Genomic DNA, 14,155 nt, shown 5'->3' on the forward strand with positions numbered 1-14,155 from the left:
TACTACACTGACACTATACTGACACACTACACTACACTATACTCACAGTACACTGACACTACACTATACTCACACTACACTGACACTACACTATACTCACACTACACTATACTACACTGACACTATACTGACACACTACACTACACTATACTCACACTACACTGACACTACACTACACTGACACTACACTATACTCACACTAATCTGACACTACACTACACTGACACTACACTATACTCACACTACACTATACTACACTGACACTATACTGACACACTACACTACACTATACTCACATTACACTGACACACTATACTACACTGACACTACACTACACTAACACTACACTCACACTACACTATACTACACTACACTATACTGACACTACACTGACACCACTATACACTGACACTAAACTATACTCACACTACACTGACTGACAATACATTACACTGACACTACACTACATTACATTATACTCACACTATACTGACACCACTATACACTGACACTACACTGACACTACAATACACTGACACTACACTACACTCACACAACACTGACACTAAACTATACTCACACTACACTGACACTACACTATACTGACACTACACTACACTGACACTACACTACACTATACTGACACCACTATACACTGACACTACAATACACTGACACTACACTCACACAACACTACACTATGCTCACACTACACTGACACTACACTACACTATACTCACACTATACTGACACTACACTATACTCACACTACAATACACTAACACTACACTGACACACTAGACTACACTGACACTACACTACACTAACACTACACTCACACTACACTATACTACACTACACTATACTGACACTACACTGACACCACTATACACTGACACTAAACTATACTCACACTACACTGACTGACAATACATTACACTGACACTACACTACATTACATTATACTCACACTATACTGACACCACTATACACTGACACTACACTGACACTACAATACACTGACACTACACTACACTCACACAACACTGACACTAAACTATACTCACACTACACTGACACTACACTATACTGACACTACACTATACTGACACTACACTACACTATACTGACACCACTATACACTGACACTACAATACACTGACACTACACTCACACAACACTACACTATGCTCACACTACACTGACACTACACTACACTATACTCACACTATACTGACACTACACTATACTCACACTACACTGACACACTAGACTGACACTACACTATACTGACACTACACTATACTCACACTACACTATACTCACACTATACTGACACCATAATACACTGACACTAAACTATACTCACACTACACTGACACTACACTACACTGACACTACATTGACACACTACACTATACTCACACTACACTGACACTTAACTATACTCACACTACACTGACACTACACTACACTGACACTACATTGACACACTACACTATACTCACACTACACTGACACACTACACTACACTCACACTACACTGACACACTACACTATACTCACACTACACTGACACTACACTATACTCACACTCACTAACACTACACTATACTCACACTACACTGACACTACACTATACTCACACTATACTGACACTACAATACACTGACACTACACTCACACAACACTGACACTAAACTATACTCACACTACACTGACACTACACTATACTCACACTATACTGACACCACTATACACTGACACTACAATACACTGACACTACACTCACACAACACTGACACTAAACTATACTCACACTACACTGACACTACACTATACTCACACTATACTGACACCACTATACACTGACACTACACTGACACTTCAATACACTGACACTACGCTATGCTCACACTACACTGACACTACGCTATGCTCACATTACACTGACACTACACTATACTCACACTATACTGACACTACACTACACTGACACTACACTATACTCACACGACAATACACTAACACTACACTGACACTACACTCAAACTACACTACACCACACTGACACACTATACTGACACTACACTATACTCACACTATACTGACACTAAACTATACTCACACTACACTGACACTATAATCACACTACACTACACTGACACACTACACTATACTGACACTACAATATACTACACTATACTGACACACTATACTGACACTACACTATACTCACACTACACTGACACACTACACTATACTCACACTACACTGACACTACACTATACTCACACTACACTGACACTATAATCACACTACACTACACTGACACACTACACTATACTGACACTACAATATACTACACTATACTCACACTACACTGACACTACACTATACTCACACTACACTGACACTACAATATGCTCACACTGTACTGACACCACACTGACACTAAACTATACTCACACTACACTGACACTACACTATACTATACTGAGACTACATTACACTATACTCACACTACACTGACACTACACTACACTCACACTACACTACACTATACTCACACTACACTGACACACTACACTATACTCACACTTACTAACACTACACTATACTCACACTACACTGACACTACACTACACTGACACTACACTATACTCACACTACACTAACACTACACTGACACACTACACTATACTCACACTATACTATACTCACACTACATTGACACTGCACTATACTCACACTACACTGACACTACACTATACTCACACGACACTACACTCACACTACACTGACACTACACTACACTCACACTACACTATACTCACACTACATTAACACTAAACTATACTCACACTACATTGACACTGCACTATACTCACACTACACTGACACACTACAGTATACTAACAATACACTATACTTGCACAACACTATACTCACACTACACTGACACACCACACTACACTCACACTACACTGACACGACACTATACTGACACTACACTAACACTACACTATACTGACACTACACTATACTCACACTACACTCACACTGTACTGACACTACACTATACACACACTACACTATACACACACTACACTAACACTACACTATACTGACACTACACTATACTCACACTACACTGACACACTACACTATACTCACACTACACTCACTCACACTACACTATACTCACACTACACTCACACTACACTGACACTACACTATACTCACACTACACTAACACTACACTGACACACTACACTATACTCACACTATACTATACTCACACTACATTAACACTAAACTATACTCACACTACATTGACACTGCACTACACTCACACTACACTATACTAACAATACACTAACACTACACTACACTCACACTACACTGACACTACACTATACTCACACTACACTATACTCACACTACACTATACTGACACTATACTGACACTACACTATACTCACACTACACTCACACTATACTATACTCACACTACACTGACACACTACACTATACTAACAATACACTAACACTACACTATACTCGCACGACACTATACTCACACTACACTGACACGACACTATACTGACACTACACTATACTCACACTACACTCACACTGTACTGACACTACACTATACACACACTACACTAACACTACACTATACTCACACTACACTCACACTGTACTGACACTACACTATACACACACTACACTAACACTACACTATACTCACACTACACTGACACACTACACTATACTCACACTACACTCACTCACATTACACTATACTCACACTACACTCACACTACACTGACACACTACACTATACTCACACTATATTGACACTACACTATACTCACACTCACTAACATTACACTATACTCACACTACACTGACACTACACTATAATCACACTATACTAACACTACACTATACTCACACTACACTGACACACTACACTATACTAACAATACATTATACTCACACTACACACTCAGAGTCACAATAACACTATTTAGCTATCACTGAACCCTACTCTATCTCCAACAACACACTGAAGGTTCCTGTGACAAGGAACCTTTTATAGTGTGAGGTGGGACTAAGAGCACTGAGCCATGATTGGACAAAATCATTATGACTGTCCAATCAGGGCTCTGACAGTGATCTGTGCCCTGAATGGGCAAAGCCCTGCACCTGACCAGCCGTCAGGTGCGTTTTTTCAGCCAATCAGGACCCTAGAATACACTGTTAAGTGCACAGTGCATTATGGGGCGCTCAGCGGGAAAACATTACGCCGAGCCCCCTGCAAATTCAGGTGCTCAGTGAACACCCGAATGGGCGCTGTTCAAGGCTGAACCAATGCTCGGCTCAAACAGCTCGCCCATCTCTATTACAAAGTGGGTCTTTAACACATTGGGGTATGAAGACATCAGTGTAAAGTGGAGTAATGTGAAGACACAAGAGTTACGGAAGTGTAACAAGTCTACCTGTTATAGGTGGCATGGCTTCTAGCATTGAGGGAGATGTTGTCTGTCTCTCATAGCAAAGGGAGTGGATTGCACCACAAAGGTCCCCATCATTTACAGCCTGCAAAGCAAGGCATTGTCCCCAGACGAAGAACTATTCTTGCCTGAGCAGTCTTCGGGGACAGGCCCTGGTATTCCAACCTGAAAATGAAGAACCCAACCAAACATCTGCCTCTGTTGCTTCCTCCAGCAGGACCCCTTTCATAATAAAGAGGGGGGATAAGAAGGGAAATGCCTAAATTTGCTACCTAAACAGTCCAGCCAGCCCAATTCCAGAATCTATGATGTCCCTTGGCCAAGCAATTGCAGATTCCTCAATAATCACACAGGTATTGCAGGAAAGGTGCCCCCGAGGTATCAGGTAGGCAGAGCCAGAGCTCCAAAATGAGACATTGACCTCACCTCTCTGCTGTCTTGTTGAAATAAGGCCTGACAACCCATATAGTGGGACTGATGCTGATACAGCAATCCTGATCAGCTGAGAGAGAATTATGCACTGGTTACCCCAGTTGATCACCCACCCAGCCTGCCACTGGCCACCACTGACCGCATCAGGAAGGAGTATGCATGTGTTGCCACCAGGTACCTTTTGCATATCTGGGGTGTGTACCTGTGAGGAAGAACCCTGCCAGCTGCATAAAGCATTCAGAGATTCTCCATGAATACTCTGGATGCATGACTGTGCCATCTGACATGGACACAAGCACAGGCACTGCCTCACTTCTGATGTCCCCAGGCCAATCTGCACATGAACACACATGGTCTAGCGTTTAGAGGTGAACCACTTTCACTATGTAGTGCTCCGGCAACCCAGAGATGTGCCTAACAATGCAAGAGTGTAGCTCCATCTAGTGTCCAAAATGTGGTCATTATTGCCACTAGATGATCATAGGAAACCCTTATATGAAATAAAATACAAACAATATTCATCATGGATTGGTAAATGTGCGTCATTTTAAGACCTTTTGGTGTTTGAGAGGTTACACCACAAAATGTACTCAGCCAATGAGAGGTAATGACTCCATTTTTATTTTTCTCCTGCTATCAATGGCCAACACGGGACAACACTTCATCCATGTCTCTGGTGATCTCTGGTCTCCTTATGAAGTGTTTCTTACATGATAAAGATCAGCCATGGAGTATATCAGGGTGTGCTTCTTCCACACATGTCCAGCAACATTCATATAGAAGACATTTCCCGCACTCAAGGCACTAATACACCTCGAGGGTTGTGTGGGATCCCTGATGTACAGGAAGACAGGGCTGCAGTGAGAAACAATTCCCTCACTCAGGACAGAAAAGTGGCTTCTCTTTCATGTGAGATCTCTGATGTCTGGAAAGACCTGATTTCTGTGAGAAACATTGCCCGCATTAAGGACAGGAAAACCTCTTATTTGTTGGAAGGACGGCACCGTCCCTCACAGACTGAAGATCCTCAGGATAAGAGGAATACGATGATCCGGCACCGTCCCTCACAGTCTGAGGTTCCTCAGGATAAGAGGAATACGATGGTCCCGCACTGTCCCTCACAGTCGAGGTTCCTCAGGATAAAAAGAATACGATGGTCCGGCTCCATCCCTCACAGTCTGAGGTTCCTCAGGATAAGAGGAGTACGATGGTCCGGCACCGTCCCTCACAGTCTGAGGTTCCTCAGGATAAGAGGAATACGATGGTCCATCTACACTGTGTGGTGCCGGATGGACATTTGAGGTAGCCGGGTTTTCTCCTGGACTATCCTCTGAGGTTTTCCTCATCTCCTGTCCATCTACTAAAATTGAAGTAAAAAGATTATTACTAGACATCAGCAGATTGGTTCCCCTAAACCAGGACTCCGCCCACATCAGGCAGCTTTGTCTCTGAGGATCTTACAATCCCCCCCCCCCCCCCAAGGTAACTAGTAAATGGGTCCTCTGGTCTCCTACCAGTTAATTTCTTTATTCATGGACCTTAGTCAGAGAGTGAGGAAACAACGAGAACTGTCTTTTATAGGAGTGACAGTGATGAGGGGATTATAGGATGAGTGTCCCCATGTTCCCTCGGGTGCCCTGCTCATTGCTGTTGATATTGAAACTCTATATTCCAGCATTGCCCAGGAGCAGGGCATCCGGGTTACTGGATCCTTTCTGATGGAACAGCACCACTTGGCCCCTCAACGGTTTCATCCTAGGCCTCCTTAGATTTATTCAAACTCGTGATAATTTTATCTTTATGGACCAAATTTATCTTCAAATTCAAGGGGTTGACATGGGCACTTGTTGTGCCCTGGCATATTTCAATCTTTATCTCGGAGGTTGGGAGAGACTAATTTTTGCTGAGGATAAGTTGGGCGGATGGCTATCCAACGTACTTTATTGGTTACAATACATTGATGTCCTGTTCATCATTTGGACCGGGCCTAAGGATGAACTATTACTCTTTTTGGAGGCGCTTAATGTGAACGTTTTCAATCCTAAGTTTACATATGCTTTCTATTGGAGGGGACGGATACATAACCACTTGTGACGTGAGTCACTTTGGTTGGGGGCTTGTGGAACCCAGATTACTTTAGAGAGGTTAGGAAACTCCTTGTCCAGCTTCCTCGGCCCCTCTCATGTGTAAGTCACCCTGTGTCTATTAGGGGCACAGGGTGACCAAGAACCCCAGTTGAGTCTGCACTAATCAGACTCGCTGTACAACCACCCCGGACTCAGCCTTTTGTATTACCCCGGTTATCCTGGGTTCTATATGTGTGGTTTGTGTTGAAAGAGTGAGGGGCTCTTTCACTTGGGACAATAATACATTTCTGAACTATGTCCCTCAGGAAATATATGAGATGAACGGTTTGACTTTTCAGATTGCTAGAATATTGCAGGAGTGTCTCATAGACTCTTGCTAGATAGTGAGGTGGGGTTTGTTATTTGTAAGTACCTGTGTCCCATTGTTCTATTGTTTCTGTCTGCCTTAAGTTCAACTTATTATGGGGTGTATATGTGTATGTGGATTGGCTGCTTAAGGGGAGGGGGTGGTTGTCCCACAGTGTATATCTCTTTGTGCCTGTGTTTCAATAAACAGTTCATTCTGGTTAACTCCAAAACTTGTACTGTCAAGTTCTTGGGGTAACTATAGCCAGATTCACGGATCTCGTGTTCCAGAGCTTAGGAAGCAGCTTCTTGGCAGAGATACCCAGTCAGGGTGTCCGTGGCCGTCCCACCACTGATCTATGCCGCAAACCTAGTGCAGGTAATATGATATTACACGCATCTAGTTCTCAACCCACTCCATTAATCAGAGGTATACTATATGCGCAATATTTGCGCATACATAGAAATTGCTCATCTGATGAAGATTTTGTTACCCAATCAAATCTATTAAGACAGAGGTTACTTGCCCGTGGTTATTCAAAATCATTGTTGAGTAAAGCCTATAATAGAGCAAAGGCCCGATCCAGGCCTGAATTACTATATGGGGGCCTCTAAAACTCAGCCGAATGCTGTGAAATTCATCACACGGCACATGAACAATCTTTACGATCACTAATATCCTGACGTTGGCATCTATTGTCTGATGACCACATACTATCCAAATATGTACGGCCTACCCCAGAGCTGGTCTTCAGACGAGCTACAAATTAACCTCGAGTCACTATCGGGATCAACCTGATTTGACTTCCCAACCCAGGGGTACTTACCGCTGTGGAAGTTGTCATCAGTGCCCCTGGATCACAGAGGGGAGGAGTGTTGCCTGCCCAACGGTCAGGGGCATCGATCGCGACACTTCGCCGATTGCAAACCACGTGGTGTCATTTACCTAATGACCTGCCAATGCCAAGCTTTTTATATTGGTAAGACCATCCTGGAATTTGGCCAAAGAGTTAGAGATCATGTCTACTACTCCGGTAGTGGCAAGGAGATCACTCCTGTTACGAGACACTTTGGTCTCCATCACAGGTTTGATAACTCAGTGGTCTCCTTTTATGTATTAGAGGTAGTCCCCCCCCTAATCCTAGAGGTGGAGTTTGGGATAATTCAATCTTAAAGCGGAGTTCCGGGCACAAAAACGACCTTTTTTTTTGTGCCCGTCCGCTTGGTCTTCTTAACCTGAAAAGGAATTGGATAGTTAGGTTTTTTTTTTTTTTTTTTTTATTCACCTTGTAATTTTAGATAGAAGATACTCACCTATTCTTCACTTCCTCCCTCTGCGCCGCTGCTCCGCCGTCACTTCCTGTCTTGCAAAGATTCCAGGGAGCTGAACGTCATCGCTCCCAGGAATCAATGCGACGGCACCGGCCCCGCTCGTCACTTCCGGAGCGATGCCGCATTCCCTGTGAAACAACTTCTGGGCATGCCCAGAAGCTGTGGAGGAATGCGGCGCCGCACCGGAAGTGACGAGAGGGGCCGGTGCAGGCGCATTCTGGGAGAAGAAGACTCGGAAGAGGACGCCCGAAGAGGATCACGCCGGCTTCAGCTGCCCACAAGAGAGATGGCAACGCTCTGGAAGAAATTTTATAAGTGAGTATTTCTTCTTGCAGGTAAGTGCGAACCGGGACAGATCAGAGGCTAGCCATTGTGGAATGTACTACCCCTGACTGTCCCGGGGGTATGTTTATTAAAAAAATGTTTCTGTGCCCAGAACTCCGCTTTAAGAGCTGAAACCATGTGGATTGGAATGCTAGTGGCCACTATCCCGCCCGGGATTAACTAAACCAATTCATATAAACCTTTTCTCTGATTAGGAGGAACTTCCTAACTGTTTTTTTCCCATTTCAATTCATATCAGGTTTGGGGTGGATGCTACAGTGTGCTAGAATCTTTAGCCTATGGTTTATCAGTACTGGGATCCTAATATAGCGTCTAAAGATAGCGCATTAAAATATATGGCATACTGCCTATCCAAACATCACTGGTTTCCGGATCCAATAGTGCAAGTGCAGATGTTATATTCGTCTATTGCCACTGTTTTGATAACTATAAATTTTTTTATGTATTTTTACTGCTGTTACTTTATGTAGATTACATTTTCATATGCGTGTATTTCCACTTATTTTTTTTCTTTAGATAGTTTGTCTTTGCAGGATGTGGAAACCTTGCAAGCGGACCTGAACAAAATAACGGGGTGGGCAACTACATTGCAGATGAGATTTAATGTTGAAAAATGTAAAGTAATGCACTTGGGGGCCAGAAACCAGAAAGCAAGCTACTCACTAGGGGGGGAACCTCTGGGTGAGTCTAGGATGGAAAGGGACCTGGGGGTACTGGTAGACAACAAGCTTGGCAGTGGCATGCAATGCCAAGCCGCCGCAAGCAAAGCCAACAGAATACTGGGATGTATAAAAAAGGGGATTCACTCCAGAAATAAAGAGATTATTCTCCCACTCTACAAGACTCTGGTCCGGCCACATCTGGAGTATGCTGTCCAGTTCTGGGCACCGGTCCTCAGAAAGGATGTGCTGGAACTGGAAAGAGTCCAGAGAAGGGCAACAAAAATAATTAGGGGAATGGAGGACATCAGCTATGAGGAAAGACTACAAGCACTGAACTTATTCTCTCTGGAGAAGAGACGATTGAGGGGGGATATGATATCAATGTACAAATACCGTACTGGCGACCCTAGCATAAGGAACAAACTATTCAGAGAAAGGAGATACAATAAGACACGTGGCCACTCACTAAAACTAGAGGAAAGGCGGTTTAACCTTAAAGTGCGTAAGGGGTTCTTCACTGTAAGAGCGGTAAGGATGTGGAATTCTCTTCCACAAGCAGTCGTATCAGCAGGGAGCATTGATAGTTTCAAAAAACTATTAGATGGACACCTTAAAGACCACAACATACAGGGGTATACAATGTACAACATACAGGGGTATTCAATGTACAACATACAGGGGTATACAATGTACAACATACAGGGGTATACAATGTACGGTTAAAAGCAAACACACACACACATCATAGGTTGAACTGGATGGACTGATGTCTTTTTTCAACCTCACTAACTATGTAACTATGTTTGACTGTACTATGCCCGGATGTCTCTGGAGAGTATTGTAGTGCTTATGCTCGTCATTGGTCACCTCTGGAACGGCATGGTCTCTTATGGGCAGATGTGCGATCTCCTTCCGGACACTGGCCTTGTTTGTTTGCACTCCCATCCACTAGATAACGGTGCTAGACGACCCTTGGCCTGACTGTTTGGACGAGCGGCACTCACATGAATTGTCTCCGGAGCGCGGGCGCCGCTCGGCGGTACTGCTCACACGTCTAATGAAGCATACACAGTCCGAAGATCGGGTCCGGTGATGTCATCCACCCGCAGCGGTCACACGGCTTGGCTGGAAGGCCGGACAGAACATGGACTATATAGATAGGGAGACAGACATCTCCCTACTCAATGGACTTTGGGTGGCATATTTTCACAGACAGCTGAGGGGTTGGTATTTACCTTTGTTTCTCTGGCTTTGATTGGATTGTGGTCACAGCCAGTTGGCCTGGTGAACCAGAGTGTGGAGCTGAATCCAGAGGTCCAAGAAAGCTGACTGGTGGAGTTGGAAGCAACGGTGACTCTGGAAAAACAGTGTCCTTGAATACAGAGGAACTTGCCCCGGGGGCCTGTCCAGGGAGGTGACCACTCCAGAGGATAGAGTCAGTGGACAGGTGTCAGCACACAGAGAGAGAGAGAAAGGGGGTGCCGAGATTAGAACTCTGAAGATAATTTCAAGCAGGAACATTTAAAATATCTTCACTTCAGTGGCAGGGTGAAGCAGCTGCCTTGCTGCATCCTAAAGTCAGTTGTCCTCAATACTGTGAATAGTTATTAGTTGGAGTATCCCACTCATCCCTTCTCCTATTCAAGTTCTAAATAAAACTACAAAACAACATCTCCTGGACTGATTACTGACTGAGCCAAGTACTTAAATCGTTAAGTTTCTGCAACCAGTTGCTACGGGTAACCCATGGGAATCCAGAAAGTATTATATCCAGCAGTCCTCTAGGGGCAGTGCTACAATATTATTTGTGGATCTATATCTCGTTACAGATTATACAACCCTCTCGAGTCAAGCTCCTGAAGAAGCGGTGTATCCGTGAAACATGTAGAATACGATTGGATCTTGTCTAGGGATCCCCACCTTTAGGGGAGACACCACAGCTGACACCCAATCCATAAGAGGAGGTGTTGTACGTTGTATTTTCCATGTTCTGGATCCACCTTGTAGTGGACCATGTCTGGATGTCTGCGATGTATTTTTATACAATAGTTGTTTTTTGTGTATTACCCTTCAAGGGGATGTTTTTTACTCATGTATATATAATAAACTTTTGTATTTTTATAATACTTTCTCATTGTGAGTTCATACGGCACCATGAAAGTCCTCAAGGCCTTCAGTTTGCTAGTTTATTGTTAAAGCCCAAAAGTGGTATTTTCATATGAAATCAATGGTTGGTTTTATTGACTTGTGTTCTTCACAGTCTAATCTACTCATAAGTGTATGATCTTAGCTATTACTATGAAGCCATACCTGATGAAGGACAATAGGTGACATTATGGCCACTAGATGGAGTCAATGTTCATATGAAATAAAATACGGCCAAAACCCATCACAGCTGGGTGAATTCTGGTTCTATTCATTCAACTATTTTTTTTCTTAAAAGAGTGTTTGTGAAAGGTTACACCACAAAATGTATTCAGCCAATGAGAGGTAATAAATTCCATTTTTATTTTTCTCCTGCTATCGATGGCCAACACGGGACAACACTTCATCCATGTCTCTGGTGATCTCTGATCTCCTTATGAAGTGTTTCTTACATGATGAAGATCAGCCATGGAGTATATCTGAGGTGTATATCAGTGAGGACTTCCCCGAGACCGGAGATGTCCAGCAATATTCATATAGAAGACATTTCCCGCACTCAAGCCACCTCGAGGGTAGTGTGGGATCCCTGATGTACAGGAAGACAGGACTTCAGTGAGGAACATTCCCCTCACTCAGGACAGGAATACGGCTTCTCCTGCATGTAAGATCTCTGATGCGTGTGAAATTCTGATTTTACTTAGAATCTTTTCCTGCACTCAGGGGACAGAAATACAGCCCCCCCCCCCCCCATGTGAGACCTTTAATGTGTAAGAAGTGCAGTTTTTAGTACAAAACATTTTGTGACACATCTGATGTGTGATAAGTTCTGATTTTCGTACAAAACTTTTCCCACACCTAGGACAGGAATGCAGCTTCTAACCTGTGTGCAATCTCAGATGCTTTTTAAGATTGGACTTCTGTGAAAAACATTTCCCACACACAGGACAGGAATGTGGCTTCTCACCTGTGTGAGATCTTTTATGAACCTTAAGTGTGGAGTGAACACGGAACCACTTCCCACACTCGTCACAGGGATACGGCTTCTCCCCTGTGTGACACCTCTGATGGTCGACAAGTTCTGATTTTCTTCCAAAACATTTCCCACACTCAGAACAGGAATACGGCTTCTCTCCCGTGTGAGTCCTCTGATGTTTGAAAAGGTCAGACTTTTGTGAAAAACATTTCCCACATTCAGGGCAGGAATGTGGCTTCTCCCCAGTGTGAGTTCTTTTATGCACATTAAGATTGCATTTAAAACGGAAACACTTCCCGCACTCTGTACAGGAAAAGCTCTTATCTGTTGGAAGGACGGCACCGTCCCTCACAGTCTGAGGCTCCTCAGGATAAGAGGAATACGATGGTCCGGCACTGTCCCTCACAGTCTGAGGTTCCTCAGGATAAGAGGAATACGATGGTCCATCTACACTGTGTGGTCCCAGATGGACATTTGAGGTAGCCGGGTTTTCTCCTGGACTATACTGTGTGATGTCCTCATCTTCTACTTTACAGTCTGGAGACAAAGTGAGAGAATCCTCTGAGGTTTTCCTCATCTCCCGTCCATCTACTAAAATAGAAATACAAAAATTATTACTAGACATCAGCAGATTGGTTCCCCTAAACCAGGACTCCGCCCACATCAGACAGCTTTGTCTCTGAGGATCTTACAATTCCCCCCTCAAGGTAACTAGTAAATGGGTGTTCTGATCTCCTACCAGTTCATTTCTTTATTCATGGACTTTAGTCAGAGAGTGAGGAAACAACGAGAACTGTCTTTTATAGGAGTGACAGTGATGAGGGGATTATAGGACGAGTGTCCCCACCCCCTCTATCACTCATTGCCATCTTCCCAACACAAGAAGTCCCGCACTTCCTTATTTAGTCCATGATTTAGTCATGAATAACAGCGGGGCTGAGCCCCATCAGAGGTCAGAGAGTGAGGATGGGGGAGGACAACCAAGATGAAGACTGGACTGATCCTGAAGACCTCCATCATTGGGTTACTGACTCCTCCCACATTATCCCTTTCTGTTTAAGGTTCCAAAGCTTGAGGATATTATCACCATGTAAAAGTCTGTCCTCAAATCAAATCATCAGATATAAAATGTCCAGCTGGTAGAAAATGGGTGCAACAAAAAAGAATCCATATTATGTGTATATATAGAAGTGGGTAGAGGGGAGAGAGCAGAAGTCAGGAGTATGTAATGTACAACAGAGTATATAGTGCAGGGGTCAGGAGTATGTAATGTACAACATAGAGGATATAGTGCAGGGGTCAGGAGTA

General features: G+C 43.7%; 2 protein-coding genes across 2 annotated transcripts in view; both read right to left on the reverse strand.

Moving 5' to 3' along the window:
* Window positions 1-14,155, reverse strand: part of LOC309567520 (uncharacterized protein) — a gene marked incomplete at its 5' end in the record, with an annotated part of 1,161,679 nt that overhangs the window by 981,096 nt on the left and 166,428 nt on the right. The gene's annotated exons all lie outside the window — the stretch shown is intronic.
* The window catches only part of LOC309566970 (uncharacterized protein), a gene marked incomplete at its 3' end in the record, with an annotated part of 283,334 nt that overhangs the window by 129,345 nt on the left and 139,834 nt on the right, over window positions 1-14,155 (reverse strand). Inside the window, exons 7-8 of the mRNA XM_082272289.1 lie at window positions 12,755-13,438; window positions 12,040-12,071 (exon numbers count right to left, since the gene is read on the reverse strand). Coding sequence (XP_082128415.1) covers window positions 12,040-12,071; window positions 12,755-13,438 — 716 coding nt within the window. The remainder of the gene's footprint in view (window positions 1-12,039; window positions 12,072-12,754; window positions 13,439-14,155) is intronic.

This window comes from Pelophylax lessonae, assembly GCF_965119305.1.
Source record: "Pelophylax lessonae genome assembly, chromosome: 11".
Lineage (NCBI taxonomy): Eukaryota > Metazoa > Chordata > Amphibia > Anura > Ranidae > Pelophylax > Pelophylax lessonae.